This window comes from Paroedura picta, chromosome 8 (assembly GCF_049243985.1).
Source record: "Paroedura picta isolate Pp20150507F chromosome 8, Ppicta_v3.0, whole genome shotgun sequence".
Taxonomy (NCBI): domain Eukaryota; kingdom Metazoa; phylum Chordata; class Lepidosauria; order Squamata; family Gekkonidae; genus Paroedura; species Paroedura picta.
Window position 1 is genome coordinate 24204564 of NC_135376.1, and position 12710 is coordinate 24217273.

At 41.4% G+C, this 12710-nt stretch overlaps 1 protein-coding gene across 5 annotated transcripts in view; it reads left to right on the forward strand.

Moving 5' to 3' along the window:
* HLTF (helicase like transcription factor) overlaps positions 1 to 12299 on the forward strand; it is a 34014-nt gene extending 21715 nt beyond the window's left edge. For 3 of the 5 annotated variants that reach the window (XM_077348713.1, XM_077348714.1, XM_077348715.1), the window contains exons 18-25: positions 7 to 186; positions 3015 to 3136; positions 4529 to 4707; positions 7510 to 7626; positions 9196 to 9308; positions 9530 to 9710; positions 10238 to 10318; positions 11189 to 12299. In XM_077348713.1, coding sequence (XP_077204828.1) covers positions 7 to 186; positions 3015 to 3136; positions 4529 to 4707; positions 7510 to 7626; positions 9196 to 9308; positions 9530 to 9710; positions 10238 to 10318; positions 11189 to 11332 — 1117 coding nt within the window. In that variant the 3' untranslated portion in view covers positions 11333 to 12299. Of the gene's footprint in view, positions 1 to 6; positions 187 to 3014; positions 3137 to 4528; positions 4708 to 7509; positions 7627 to 9195; positions 9309 to 9529; positions 9711 to 10173; positions 10319 to 11188 lie in introns of those variants that run through there. The other 2 variants (XM_077348716.1, XR_013233459.1) reach the window with 2 other exon arrangements.
* Positions 12300 to 12710: the final 411 nt, after the last annotated feature.

Genomic DNA, 12710 nt, shown 5'->3' on the forward strand with positions numbered 1-12710 from the left:
TGCTAGGCGTTTACAGTCCCTCATTAAGAGCATTACTCTTCGAAGAACGAAAACAAGCAAAGTTAAAGGGAAGCCAGTTTTGAAGCTTCCGGAACGTAAAGTATTTATTCAGCATATTACTCTTACAGATGAAGAGAAACTGATCTATCATTCAGCGAAGAATGAGAGCATAGCTGCTATTAGCAGGTAAATAGTGCCAATTGTTAAGTGGAGAAAGAAAATTCCATGACATTGCAGCATTTAATTGTTGTTATAGTCAGACTTGCAGCAGTATCGAATTGTCTTAGTAAACGTGGTTTCAAAAAATGGGAAAGCAGAGTTTAAAGGTATAAAGCTCAGACAATCTAAAGTCAACACTGAGCACTTGTTTCCAGTGGTTGCAATACTAGCTGTGTTTGACTGCAGTCTGAACACTAGTGGTACTTGATGAAATGTTCATAGTATTACCTTGTATGAATGACAGAACCAGAAATGGCCGTGTCGTTTATTAAGGCAGGCATGCATTAACACCTGCAGCTACTCAATTCCTGATTGGTCTGTTATAATCACATGCAGAGTGATTTGCCTTGTTTAACACTGTGCTGTGTTTGTTGCCTGAGACTTTAGCCAGTTGGCTCCTGACTATCCTGATTATACCAAACTAATCAGAGGAAGCCTGTTCCACTGGGGAACCGCTCTAACTGTAAGAAGTTCCTGACATAGCGGTTTCTCAGTGGAACGAGCTTCCTCAGGAGGTGGTGGGTTCTCGATCTTGGGAGATATTTAAAAAGAGGCTGGATAGTCATCTGTCAGAGAGGCTGATTCTGTGAAGGTTCAAGGAGGTGGCAGGCTACATTGGATAAGCGATATGGTTGTGAGTGTCCTGCATAGTGCAGGGGGTTGGAACAGATGACCCAGAAGATCCCTTCCAACTCTATTATTCTATGATTCTAGGGCTACGGTTAGGGCTGCTGAGAGCCACCGTGGCCCTCTGGCCAAAGATTTTCATTGTACCTCCATAATAACATTTTGGCCATTCTATGTGCTTTGCTACCCCACGAAGTTCAGGCATCCATACCACTCAGTTTTTTAACTCCCCCTCTCCATGAATTACCATGTTGAAGCTATATATGTATATAAGAAAGGTAAAGTCACTGTGTGAATGAGTTCAGGAGATATCAGGTCTGCTTTGCAAAACAAAGGTGTGAAAAGGACAGTAAAAGGTCTGGTATTTTTTTAAAAAAAGGATTCAAAGTGTTTTGCATATTGAACATTTTGAGAGGCTCCACCCATCAAAGCAAGTGGCTTTGAAAGTCATGGAATTGATGTCTTTCTTAAGGAGAAAGGAAACGGTCAAGAAGCACTTTCTGACCCTGAATGGATTTTTGATTTGGCTTTCTTAAAGGGTATCATGAAGCATCTAAACACATTGAATCTAAGGTTGCAGAGGAAAGGAAAACTTTGTGTGACATGTATATTGAATTGAAAGCTTTTGAAGCAAAACTAAACATTTTTGTGAAGCAAGTTAGTGAAGGTAACTTTTCAAACTTCTCATGCTGCAATGAACTAAAATTTGAGAAGGATGGGAATTTACAATTCAATCTTGAAAGACACATCAAAACACAACCTATTGCAGATGAAATTTTAGAACAGATTTACTGATTGCCATAAGCTTGGAAAAGTAATAAGAATGTTTCAGAATCCATTTGAAGTAGCGCCAGAAAATGCAAATAACATTTTTCAGATGGAACTAATTGAGTTGCAAGCCAGTGATCATCCGAGAGACTTTTACTGAGAAAATAGTCTGTTAGATTTCTATTCTGGTCTACCTGATATATTTATCAACCTAAAGAAATTTGCTGCAGGCATGTTCACAGTCTTTGGCATCATAGACATCTGTGAACAAACCTTTTCCAAAATGAAAATTGTGAAATCGAAGTGTAGGTCAAAGCTTACAAATGAACATTTACATGACATTTTAAGAGTGTCTATCACAGACCTTAACTTGGAAATCAATGCCTTGGCTAACAGAAATTACACTGACTTGGAAAGCATGTGTAGCTTAATAAAAGGATTCCACAGTAAAATATTGTTCCAAAATGGATTGCGTTAAAGTTAACATTTCATTTACCTTTGAATGTTTCCTTTTGATCTAAAGTAGGTTAACTTTCTTACATTTTGGTTTAAGATGTGGCCCTCTTCAGGCATTGGGAATGCTTATGCTGCCCCCATGTGCCAAAAGGTTGGAGAAACCTGCACTAAAGCAAATTCATGTTCCATTATGATGCATGTAAAGGCTCAAGGAGAGGGGAGGTATCTTTTTTACTATTTTGCTAGATCATGGGGAAATATTAAACCCCCTGATGTTCATATTATTATCAAAAGGTTGCTATTGTGTCACTCAATAGCAGGATAAGGATGAGAAGGTCTTGAGATGAAGAAGCAAAAGTGAATTGGGGGAAGGGAACAGAAGAAAATCAGATGAGATAGAAACGAATGAGAGAAGTGTGAAAAAGAGGGGAAGAAATTGAGAGAAAAGTTATATCTGGCTGCAACAACCTGATTACTTCTTTGCATGATCTGACTGAACTCGGTGTAAGGAAAGGAAGAGTGACTATTGGAAAAAATGACCTGCAGGTTGGCACTTACTATAGCAGCCATGCTCAGATTTCCCTGCGGCCCTTGTGGCTTGACAGAGTGCCATTAAAAATAAATGCAAGTATATTCTGGATGCAGCGCAATGATGGCTTCAGGGGCCTCTAGCTGACTTGAACCCCCTGAATTTTGTTTGCGCGCTTCTCTTCTACCGGTAAGCCCTGGCTTACAGCCACATGTGAAAATCATTATATTGTAAGCTAAGTCCAAATTGTTTGACACTTTTTGGGTAACATGCAGTTTGCAGCTATGGTGTATGAAAGTGACATAATAGGCAAAATAAATGACACATGTGCAATTTATATTGCAAGCATGGAGGATTTATGAATCACAGTTTGATGAATACTGAAGCTGTAAACCACATTTTGCTCTATTTTCAGGTATTTTAACGAGGGAACTGTTTTGACCCACTATGCAGATGTTTTGGGTGCATTGCTTAGATTGAGACAGTTGTGTTGTCACCCACAGCTCTGTGCAAGTACACCTTCATCCACCTCTGAAGGTTAGTATCTTTACTGCTAGAATGCTACAATGATTTTTTTATCACAGGTACTGAGTAAAATAAAGGCTTGATTTTATTATACATACATTAATCATATTGCTTGCAATGATTTATTAGAATTCAGATTTGTGTGGTTATATCTGCAGCAGGCAAATATGCTTAAAGGGTAAAGCATATGATAAGCTGGAGAACAGCATCTCCTTATTTCCCACCACTTTTTAATCCTGTAGAGCAGTGGTCCCCAACCTTTTTATCAACGGGGACCACTCAACGCCTTTTACTGAGGCCTGGTGGGGGGGGGTAGTTTACTCCTCTACTCTCAACCACTGCCCTAACGCTCTCTGATCGCTATGGTAATGTTTAAACATCCCTTCAAAATAAGATACAGACACGCCACAACAATGAAGTGTGTTGTAAAGGGTTTGGGTGGGATGAAGTAAAGGGCTGGGGGGGGGGGGAGAAGGCGTCCTTTGGGGCCCACCTCCAATTAGTCGAAGGACCACATGTGGTCCGCAGCCCACAGGTTGGGAATCGCTACTGTAGAGTCTCTGAGCCTTTTTGATATAGTCAGCTAGGGGAAAGATGTCATCTGATCCCATTTTACCATCCCCAGAAGACTCTTTAATGTACAAAGGAGAAGCCATAACAATGTGCAGGGAGGGACATCAGATGTCACTTGTTCCCCTTCGACTTGGCAGCTACTTGACAAATGGATGGCCTGAATCAGCCCTCAGTCTTTCCATTTTGGTTTTTTCTTCTGATTTGCAATGTAATCTTGTACTGTCCTGAGTCTGAGTATGTATTAAAAGTTAATGGTTCTCATTAAGTGAGGCAACTTCAGTTTGTGAAGCAATGGGAAAATCTTACGAAACTATTAATCACTATGCTGCTGGTATATCAAACAAGAAACAGGGGAAAAAATCATTAGGCTTCAGTGTCACTGAAACTACACTTTCAGTCACCTTTACCTTAAAAGAGTGCCTCATAAGCATTTAAGTGCAATAGATGAGTATGTTTGATTGGTTCATCAACAGCTAAAGAGGTACGATGAGTTTTCTTTTAACTAACCCATATGTGTATCTGTTACATGCTACTTGAGAACTGGAATGTGGTGGGAAGTGCCATCAAATCTCAGCTGACTTACGCTGATCCCGTAGGGCTCTCAAGTCAAGAGACATTCAGAGGTGGCTTGCCATTGCCTTCCACCACGTCACGACCCTGGTATACCTTAGAGGTCTCGTATCCAAACACTAACCAGGGCCAATCCTGTTAATGTCTAAGATCTAGCAGGATCAGGCTAGCCTTGGGCTATCTGGCTCAGGGCGAGAACTGTAATACTGTACCAAAGTCATGATTTTTTTTCTTTAATGTATTGTTTATTTCTGTGTGCAGGTAATGGTACACCTGAAGAGCTGCGTGCAAACTTAATAGAAAAGATGAAGCTAGTTCTAAGCTCTGGCTCGGATGAAGAGTGTGCTATTTGCTTGGATTCTCTCAGCATTCCTGTGATCACCCACTGTGCTCATGTGTACTGTAAGCCGTGCATTTGTGAAGTCATCCAAAGGGAGAAGGTTAGTTACTGCCTTCAGTCTGGTTATGAACTATTCTGAAGTGATGTGCATTAGTCTTGGTTAACTGCAAGGTAATGGTGCTGTGTTGGTAAACCGATTAAATTCATTTATAGCCTCTTTGAAATGATTGCTGCTGTGAATTCAGGATTTCTTGTCTGCTGATTCTGTTTGTGCATCAAATTTGCATGCAGCCTTTTTGATATTGAATTGGTAATAGGTGTTCTAAAACTTTGTTTTTTGATCATTTTGATTATTGTGAGCTCTGCATTTGGAAGCATTGTTATATATTATTGGGAGGTTCACATTTTGTGATTCTTATGCCACCAGGCAGGTCTTATTAAAGGTAAAGGTAAAGGTATCCCCTGTGCAAGCACCGAGTCATGTCTGACCCTTGGGGTGACGTCCTCTAGCGTATTCATGGGAGACTCAATACGGGGTGGTTTGCCAGTGCCTTCCCCAGTCATTACCGTTTACCCCCCAGCAAGCTGGGTACTCATTTTACCGACCTCGGAAGGATGGAAGGCTGAGTCAACCTTGAGCCGGCTCCTGGGATTGAACTCCCAGCCTCATGGGCAAAGATTTCAGATGGCTGCCTTACCACTCTGCGCCACAAGAGGCTCTTATTGTAATACTATAATTATATTACTAGTCATGAAACTTGCTGCATGCATAAATGCAGCGGGCTCTAGCATGAGGAAGTGGGGAGGGGGAGGCAGGCAGGCCTTGGGAGGCATGGAGAGGGCCCTCAAGCACTTGGCCATGATAATATCCTTTCTCCTCACTGGTCAGTCCTATCTTGTCATAAGTCTTCAATGAGGAAAGAGGGCAAAACCCTGGTGTTTGCCCTTGTTTCTTCTCCAGTCTCTATAGTAATGGTTGTAGATACAAACAAAGGTCTTGTCTGTTCTGTTGTGCACCAGCAAGTACAAGGGGACAGGGACTATGGCTGGGCTCCTTCCCACAGCAAGTAGGCAAAATCTATCAGACCACATCTGATAGATTTTGCCTACTTGCTGTGGGAAGGAGCCCAGCTATAGTCCCTGTCCCCTTGCTGTACTTGCTGGTGCACAGCAGAACAGACAAGAATAGATTTTCCCCAGCATGCACAGTCCCAGGTAAAGGAACAACCTATACATTGAAGACTTATGATTATGTTGAATCTGAAAGCTCTTCTGAAGCTTGTGAAATAGTGCATTGATTGGCGGAGAGCAAAAATACATAGCATGAAATTGCCTGTCAGGATGTTCCCAGCGTCCTTTTTACTCCCAGATTGTTGATGTGGAGTTATTTTTCCTGTTGTTGGTGCCACTGCTTCTCTCCCCTGGGAAATTAAGCCAGAGTCTCTAGCATAATTGTCAAATTAGAAGACACCGTCCCACTCAGTTGTCAAAAATTGAGCTTGGATTCAGAGCATTTCTGGTTGAGACAGGCCCATGATTTGGGTCATGTTCAGATTAAATCTCCTGCTGCACATCAGCTGTGCACTGAAGTGGTGTTTGTTTTTATTTGTTGTCTACTTGTCATGTTAGTATAAATTGTCTGTGGACGTGTTCGTATTTTGTATTTACAGCTTCGATTTTTTTTTAAAAAAAGGATGGGTAATAGTTGAGTGAGAGTCCTTCAGTAAAAACAAAGCACTCCTATTCTGCTGTTATGTAACCAGAATTTTTTATGTAGACCTCATCCGCTGAGCTGGAGAAAAGAATTTACAGGCAGAGCAGCTAGTGCATCTTCACATTAATCTGGTACAGAGCAATGGAATTACAATGCTGGCATTGACCAAAACACCTCTAGGGAGGAAAAAGGGAATTTAACCCCAATATGGCCCGTGTCTGTAGTTTATAATTTCCTGTCCTCTATTCAGGTTGTACAAATACATAAAAGAAATGTTGCTAATTCTTAACTACTAAATGTTCTCATGTTAAAATTGTTATTTTTGAATGTATAGATCACCACTCTCGGTCTAGCCAGCTTATGGCGGTTTACATTAAAATATAAAATCATTAAAACCCCAATATCATAAAACAATTTACACACAATTGATACAATTAGATGGTGGCAATAATTAATACCCTACTGTCCCCCACTGCACCTTGACTCTTCTGCTCACAGTTGTGATGTCCGAATCCCCAGGTGATGTTGGCTGGGGAAGGGGGTACAGATTGCAAAAAGAAGGGGGGAGAACCCAATCTTAATATCCTAGATGGGAGACCTCCAAGGAATACCAGAGTTGTGATGTGGAGACAGGCAATGGCCAACCACCTCTGATTGTCTTTTTCCTTGAATACTCTACATGTTCGCCATAAGATATTATTGGATAACCTACATATAACGTAAAGTAATTTGGTAGTGAAGGACAGTTCATTGGAGAACTGCTGTGCCTAACAGCAAAAGAGCTGAAGCTATATTATACAGAGTTTCTAGAGGAGAAAGTACACAGATATTGGCTCTTGGGAGCTGTTTTTGTGGAAGAAATGTTATGGGCATTCACTTGGAGTAAAATATATTGTTTATTGTAGAATGTTGCCTTGCCTAGCATGTTAGCATGTCCATGTTAGCATGTATAACAGAAATATTACCCCCATAGAAACATGATATTCCAGTCCAAGGACATCATAGTCCTTGGTAGTTCATTAACAACCCCCCTCCCCAATTCTGTGAGGTTGCTTGCAGTTATAAGTTGAGAATATTAAACTATTCATTGATGTGTAACATGAAACAGGCTTTAAAAATTAGCATAAAGAGGACAGTATATCTGCATGCTCATAAGGCATTGCCAGTGAACACTGTTATGTTTTACAGCCAAATGCTAAATGCCCTCTTTGCAGGAAAGAGGTTGGATTAGAGCAACTTGTAGAATGTCCTTTGGAAGATTCCGATGATACAAAGACTGACCAAGAATGGGTGTCAAGTTCAAAGGTAAATGGTGCATTAGAATTAAATTTGAGTTGGGAAATTATGTTCTTCATGAATTATCTTTTTACAACGTATATCAGTGAAATCTAAGTGACATTACAGCTTCAAAATAAAAAGGGTTCAGACTCTGAATCCAGAACTCAAAGTGTGGGAATGTAGGAGCGGGATGATAACTGGCTGGGGCTCAAACCTGTCTCTGTGACAGTAGAAGCATGCCGATCCCCCCCTCCCCCATTGCTGCTGCAGTGTTCTGTGCCCACGTCATGCCTGAAGCTTGTCTCACTGTTGGAGCAGCTTTTGGGATGCAGGAAGTGGGTTAGGGGAAACCCTCCAGTTGGTGGTTTGATTCCAGCCAAAGGTTTCAGTTTTGGAACAAATTCTAATCTATTGGTCTTGTTAAAATACTTCAAGGGAGAACTTTTAAGTGAATGCTCTTAAAACATTAATAGTTACTTCCCAAATGTGTTTAGTGGAACTCTGCTACAGAAGCCAGGCTGCTCTTCAGAGGGGCACAAAAGCCGCTGTCTGCTTGGCAGCCATTCAGCCTGTCCTGCCAACACTCCGTCTTCTGGCTTGAGTAGGTTAGGCATTCATCCGTGCTTTGCGTTGTCTTGACTGGTTTGTGCTGCACAGCCAGGCTGAACCTCTAACGTTGGATTCTGCTTAATAAAAAGACAGTAACAGAGAGGGGTGCACTTCTCAATCTTGTTGTGTGTAGCTAACTCATAGCTTCACAAACTTATTTTCTTCCCCTCCTTTCTCATTTTGATGCTTTGCACACCTTTCCCCTTCTGTCCCCCCACTGGACTTTTGACAATGCACATTGCTCCCTATAGATTCCTTTCTTTCATGTGGTATTTAAGTCTTGAGTTGATACATTTCAGTGTGTTAACCTGGCAGGGCCATATCTTTGAAGCAGTGGGAGACACTGCTGTGCTGTATCAGTATTTATTATACAAGGTTCATTCTTCTCTTCTCATGCACCCTGTCACAGTCACTAAGCGTCACAGTGATGTTTGGGGGCAGGGCGGGGAGAATTCTAGAAAGAAAAACATCGAGCGGTTAGTTCAGTGGTTTCTGAAAGTGCAAAGGAGGCAAGAATTGTAGTACATGAATAAACTCTGTTTCTCAGGATTAGGTATTCCTGCAATTTTCCTGTGCTTTGTTTTACTCATTTCTAAAAACTAGTATCCATTAATATTGGTAAGTTAGCTTTATAGTTGAGGCTTCCAGTCTCTGGAAGAATATTTTTCAGACTGCAGCCATCTTTTGTGATCAAGCATCTCTGGCTCATGGAGGCTTATCCCAGAGCACATTTAAGGTATTGCAAGAATCTTTGTTACATAACAAGCCAGTTTTATTTCTTCCTCATTCTTCATCTATTGAGCTTATTTTCATCTGCCCGAGGAAAAGAATTTTTGGTATGTGGCAATAGAAGATGGGGAGAAAAAGCTGTTCACTTTGGCATGCACTATTCTGAAACTGTAGGGTTTTAATATTAAAGTAACCTAGAAAAGCCAAATAAAAGTATAACATTTGTAAACTAAAAATAAATTGTCTTGTATGTTTCAGGTCAATGCCCTAATGCATGCTCTGCTAGAACTAAGAAAACAAAATCCAGCTATTAAGAGTATAATTGTTTCTCAGTTCACGAAATTCCTCTCTCTAATAGAAGTTCCACTGAGGTAAGCGGGAATATATGCGTGAGTATCCTTGTTTAAAATTCCACTTACATCACTAAAAGATAGTAGATGCCATTCCATTGCTCTGTTTTGTTCCCCTTGGGTAGTAGCTTTTCACACTTCCAGACACCCCTCTCTAAAAATACATAAGAATCAGACCTTCATTCTCTGACTGAGAGCACTAAATAGATTACCCAGTCATACCACTTTTTCTTCTGCTGCAGAACATCTGGGTTTGTTTTCACCCGTTTGGATGGGAAACTGAGACAGAAGAAAAGAGTAGAGGCCATTCAGCAATTCCAGAGCTCCGAAGCTGGATCTCCAACAGTAATGCTGCTATCCTTAAAAGCAGGTGGTGTTGGCTTGAACCTGACAGCAGCTTCACGCGTCTTTTTAATGGATCCAGTGAGTATGATCTACATATTATTCCTTTTTAACCTGCTCCAGCAACCAAGCTGGGCTACTTGTAACATTTCAGCCAAGTTTGGTTGCTGGGGCAGGTGACAATATAGCCGGTGACTGGTGGCATATACCGTGAATTGGGGTGGGGAGGGGAATCATTATATGCAGGTTTGACTCTTTGATTAGGGGTTTATGCGATCAGCTTTTGGGTTCCTGGCAGCTCCTGTTTGATGGTTGCCCAAGATTGTTCACCAATGCATTTCCTCCCCATGAGACTATTGTAATAAGATGAAATGCAGAACTGAGCTGTCTGTGTCCGGCTTGGCATGCCTAGATTATGTCTGCAGCCAGAAAGGTGGGGTAAAAATGTTTTAATAAATGAACTCTATACCTAAAAAATTATAATGGTAGAAGACTGAATCTTCAGATGTTCTTTTCACTAGAGCTTTATTGGTTATTTTTTTAGAAATCTGTCCGGAAACACATTTCTTACAACAAAGTTTAGTTTGACGATTTAATATCTTCGATAGGCTTGGAATCCTGCTGCAGAGGACCAGTGTTTTGATAGATGTCATAGGCTTGGGCAGAAGCAGGATGTCATCATCACAAAGGTGAGCTGGCATCTGACTTCAGTGTGGTAGCCTGTGTGGGCTGTGTTCCAATCCCTAAAGAGCCAGTTTGGTGTAGTGGTTAGGAGTGTGGATTTCTAATCTGGCATGCCAGGTTCGATTCTGCACTCCCCCACATGCAGCCAGCTGGGTGACCTTGGGCTCGCCACTGCACTGATAAAACTGTTCTGACCGAGCAGTGATATCAGGGATCTCTCAGCCTCACCCACCCCACAGGGTGTCTGTTGTGGGGAGAGGAATGGGAAGGGCGACTAAGCCGCTTTAAGCCTCCTTTGGGTAGGGAAAAGCGGCATATAAGAACCAACTCTTCTTCTTCTAAAAAAAAAAATGAAGTCGTACCTAATGGCAGGTGGGGTAGAGGTGAGGGTCTGAATCCAGCTCTACTCTCTTCCTTTCAGACATGACTGGGAAGATCTCAAATGTTAAAAAAAAAAAAAAAACTTTGAGCACGATGGGGAAGGGGAACAGTGGGTTTGGCTCTCCATCCAGCCAGGAATCTGTATAAGGAAACCTGTTGCTGGGCTGGGGTGCTACTAGGTTTAAGGGAAATAATTTTCCACTGGCTTCTGCTAGATCCAACGGAAGGGAAAAGAGGGAGATAAATATTTTTCCTTGCTGTGACTTCAAAGTTTTGTCTTACTTAAGTTAACTTTACACTTTTATGTTTCAAGCAAATGGCTTAAATCTGGGCATTCCCTTTTATGAAGTTCCTTCTCTGGTGGAGGAAGCTTTTTCTGTTGGAGCAAGTTTCCTCACTGAGTAAGGGAGTCACAGGAATCAATGTAGTGAATTTTCAATTGCATGTATTTTTTTTTTAAGCTGTTTGATCATATTTTTAAATTTTCATTTTAGTTCATTGTGAACCACTCAGTGGAAGAAAACATGCTGAAAATTCAGAACAAGAAGAGAGAGCTTGCAGCTGGAGCCTTTGGAGCCAAAAAACCTTCCTCTAGTGAAACCAAAATGAATGAAATCAAAACTTTGATGGATTTATAATTTTATAACGTTGGGACCAGAGTTGAGACTGACATGATGCTAATTGTTCAGTCAGCTTGCATATAAGCATTTATAATTGCTCTAGCATCTTTGGACATAGCTGTTCTGCACAACAAAGCAAGGGGTAGGCTTGTGCACTAAGGGCCCAATCTGGCTGATTTGGCTTCGGCACCCATTAAAGTCAATGGTGCCATTGACTATAATGGGAATTTTGGCTTTACCGCCTTTCCTGGGGCTTGGAGGGGTAGGGTTTAAGTTACAGCCTCCAAACTTTCAGGATAACTCTGGGAAGCTCTTTTGACTCCCCTCCAAATTTCAGTTGATTGATCCAAGGGGTCCACTTCTAGAGGCTCCCGAAGAGGGTGCCCCCATCTACTCCATTATATCCTATGGGACAGACTTTCCATTGAAAATTCCCATTATAAATGGTGCCATTGACTTTAATGGGCACCAAAGCCAAATTGGGCCCTTAGTGCACAAACCTAGTTAGGGGTAATTGGTTACATTTCATCAGACTTCTTAAGAGTAGACATTGAGGTTTTGTGAGAGTGACTATTAGGGACTTTAAAACAGCATGACTAAAGAGATTTATTTTTAAATGTTTGATAATCTTATGACAGCATCTAATTTTATTTGTGTTCAAAGCAGACGTTCAACATCGTTTAGCTAATGCTGAAATATTTTTTTGTCAAGTAGCATTTAGACAACCTATTTTTTTTGTCCTTTTGTTACAATTCTGATTGTTTGCTACATAGGAAGATAAACAGGGTAGAGAATGAGAGCAGAAATTCTCACACCAGACAATTTTAAGAGTATAGTATTTTATTTTTATTTTATCTGCAACAATAATTTGATTGGGAAGTCAGGATGTGAACCGTCTGTATGTTGGAGTTTAATATCTACTTTTGCCATTCTGCTTAACTATAGCCTTGATTTGTATTAGACCTGACATAAACATTTGTCTTGATTCTCTGCTTTGGTTCTCATGTTGAAAAACAATCCCTCAAAGAGCAGCATTGCTCAAAATAGTAAGACCTGTTTCCCAAATCCTATTTATTTAGAAAATCTGTATGCCACCTCTGCAGACCTGGCCAAGGTGGCTCATGGTTAAAACAGCAAATGATATTGTTATGCTCTTAACTGGATTGACACTGGCTGTAGTATAAGCCAGTGGTCCCCAACCTTTTTCCGGCTGGGGACCAGCGGGGCAACTGCCCCGCCCGCGCAGTGCGCTCGCACAGCCGAAACCGCACGTGCGTGATTTCGGCTGCGCATTGCGCATGTGCGACACGGCCCTGTTTCCCTCTCCCCCCCCACAGTAAGAAGCTTCCCGGGCCGCAAGCTTGTGGCCCGGGGAAGTTTTTTACTGCGGGGAGAG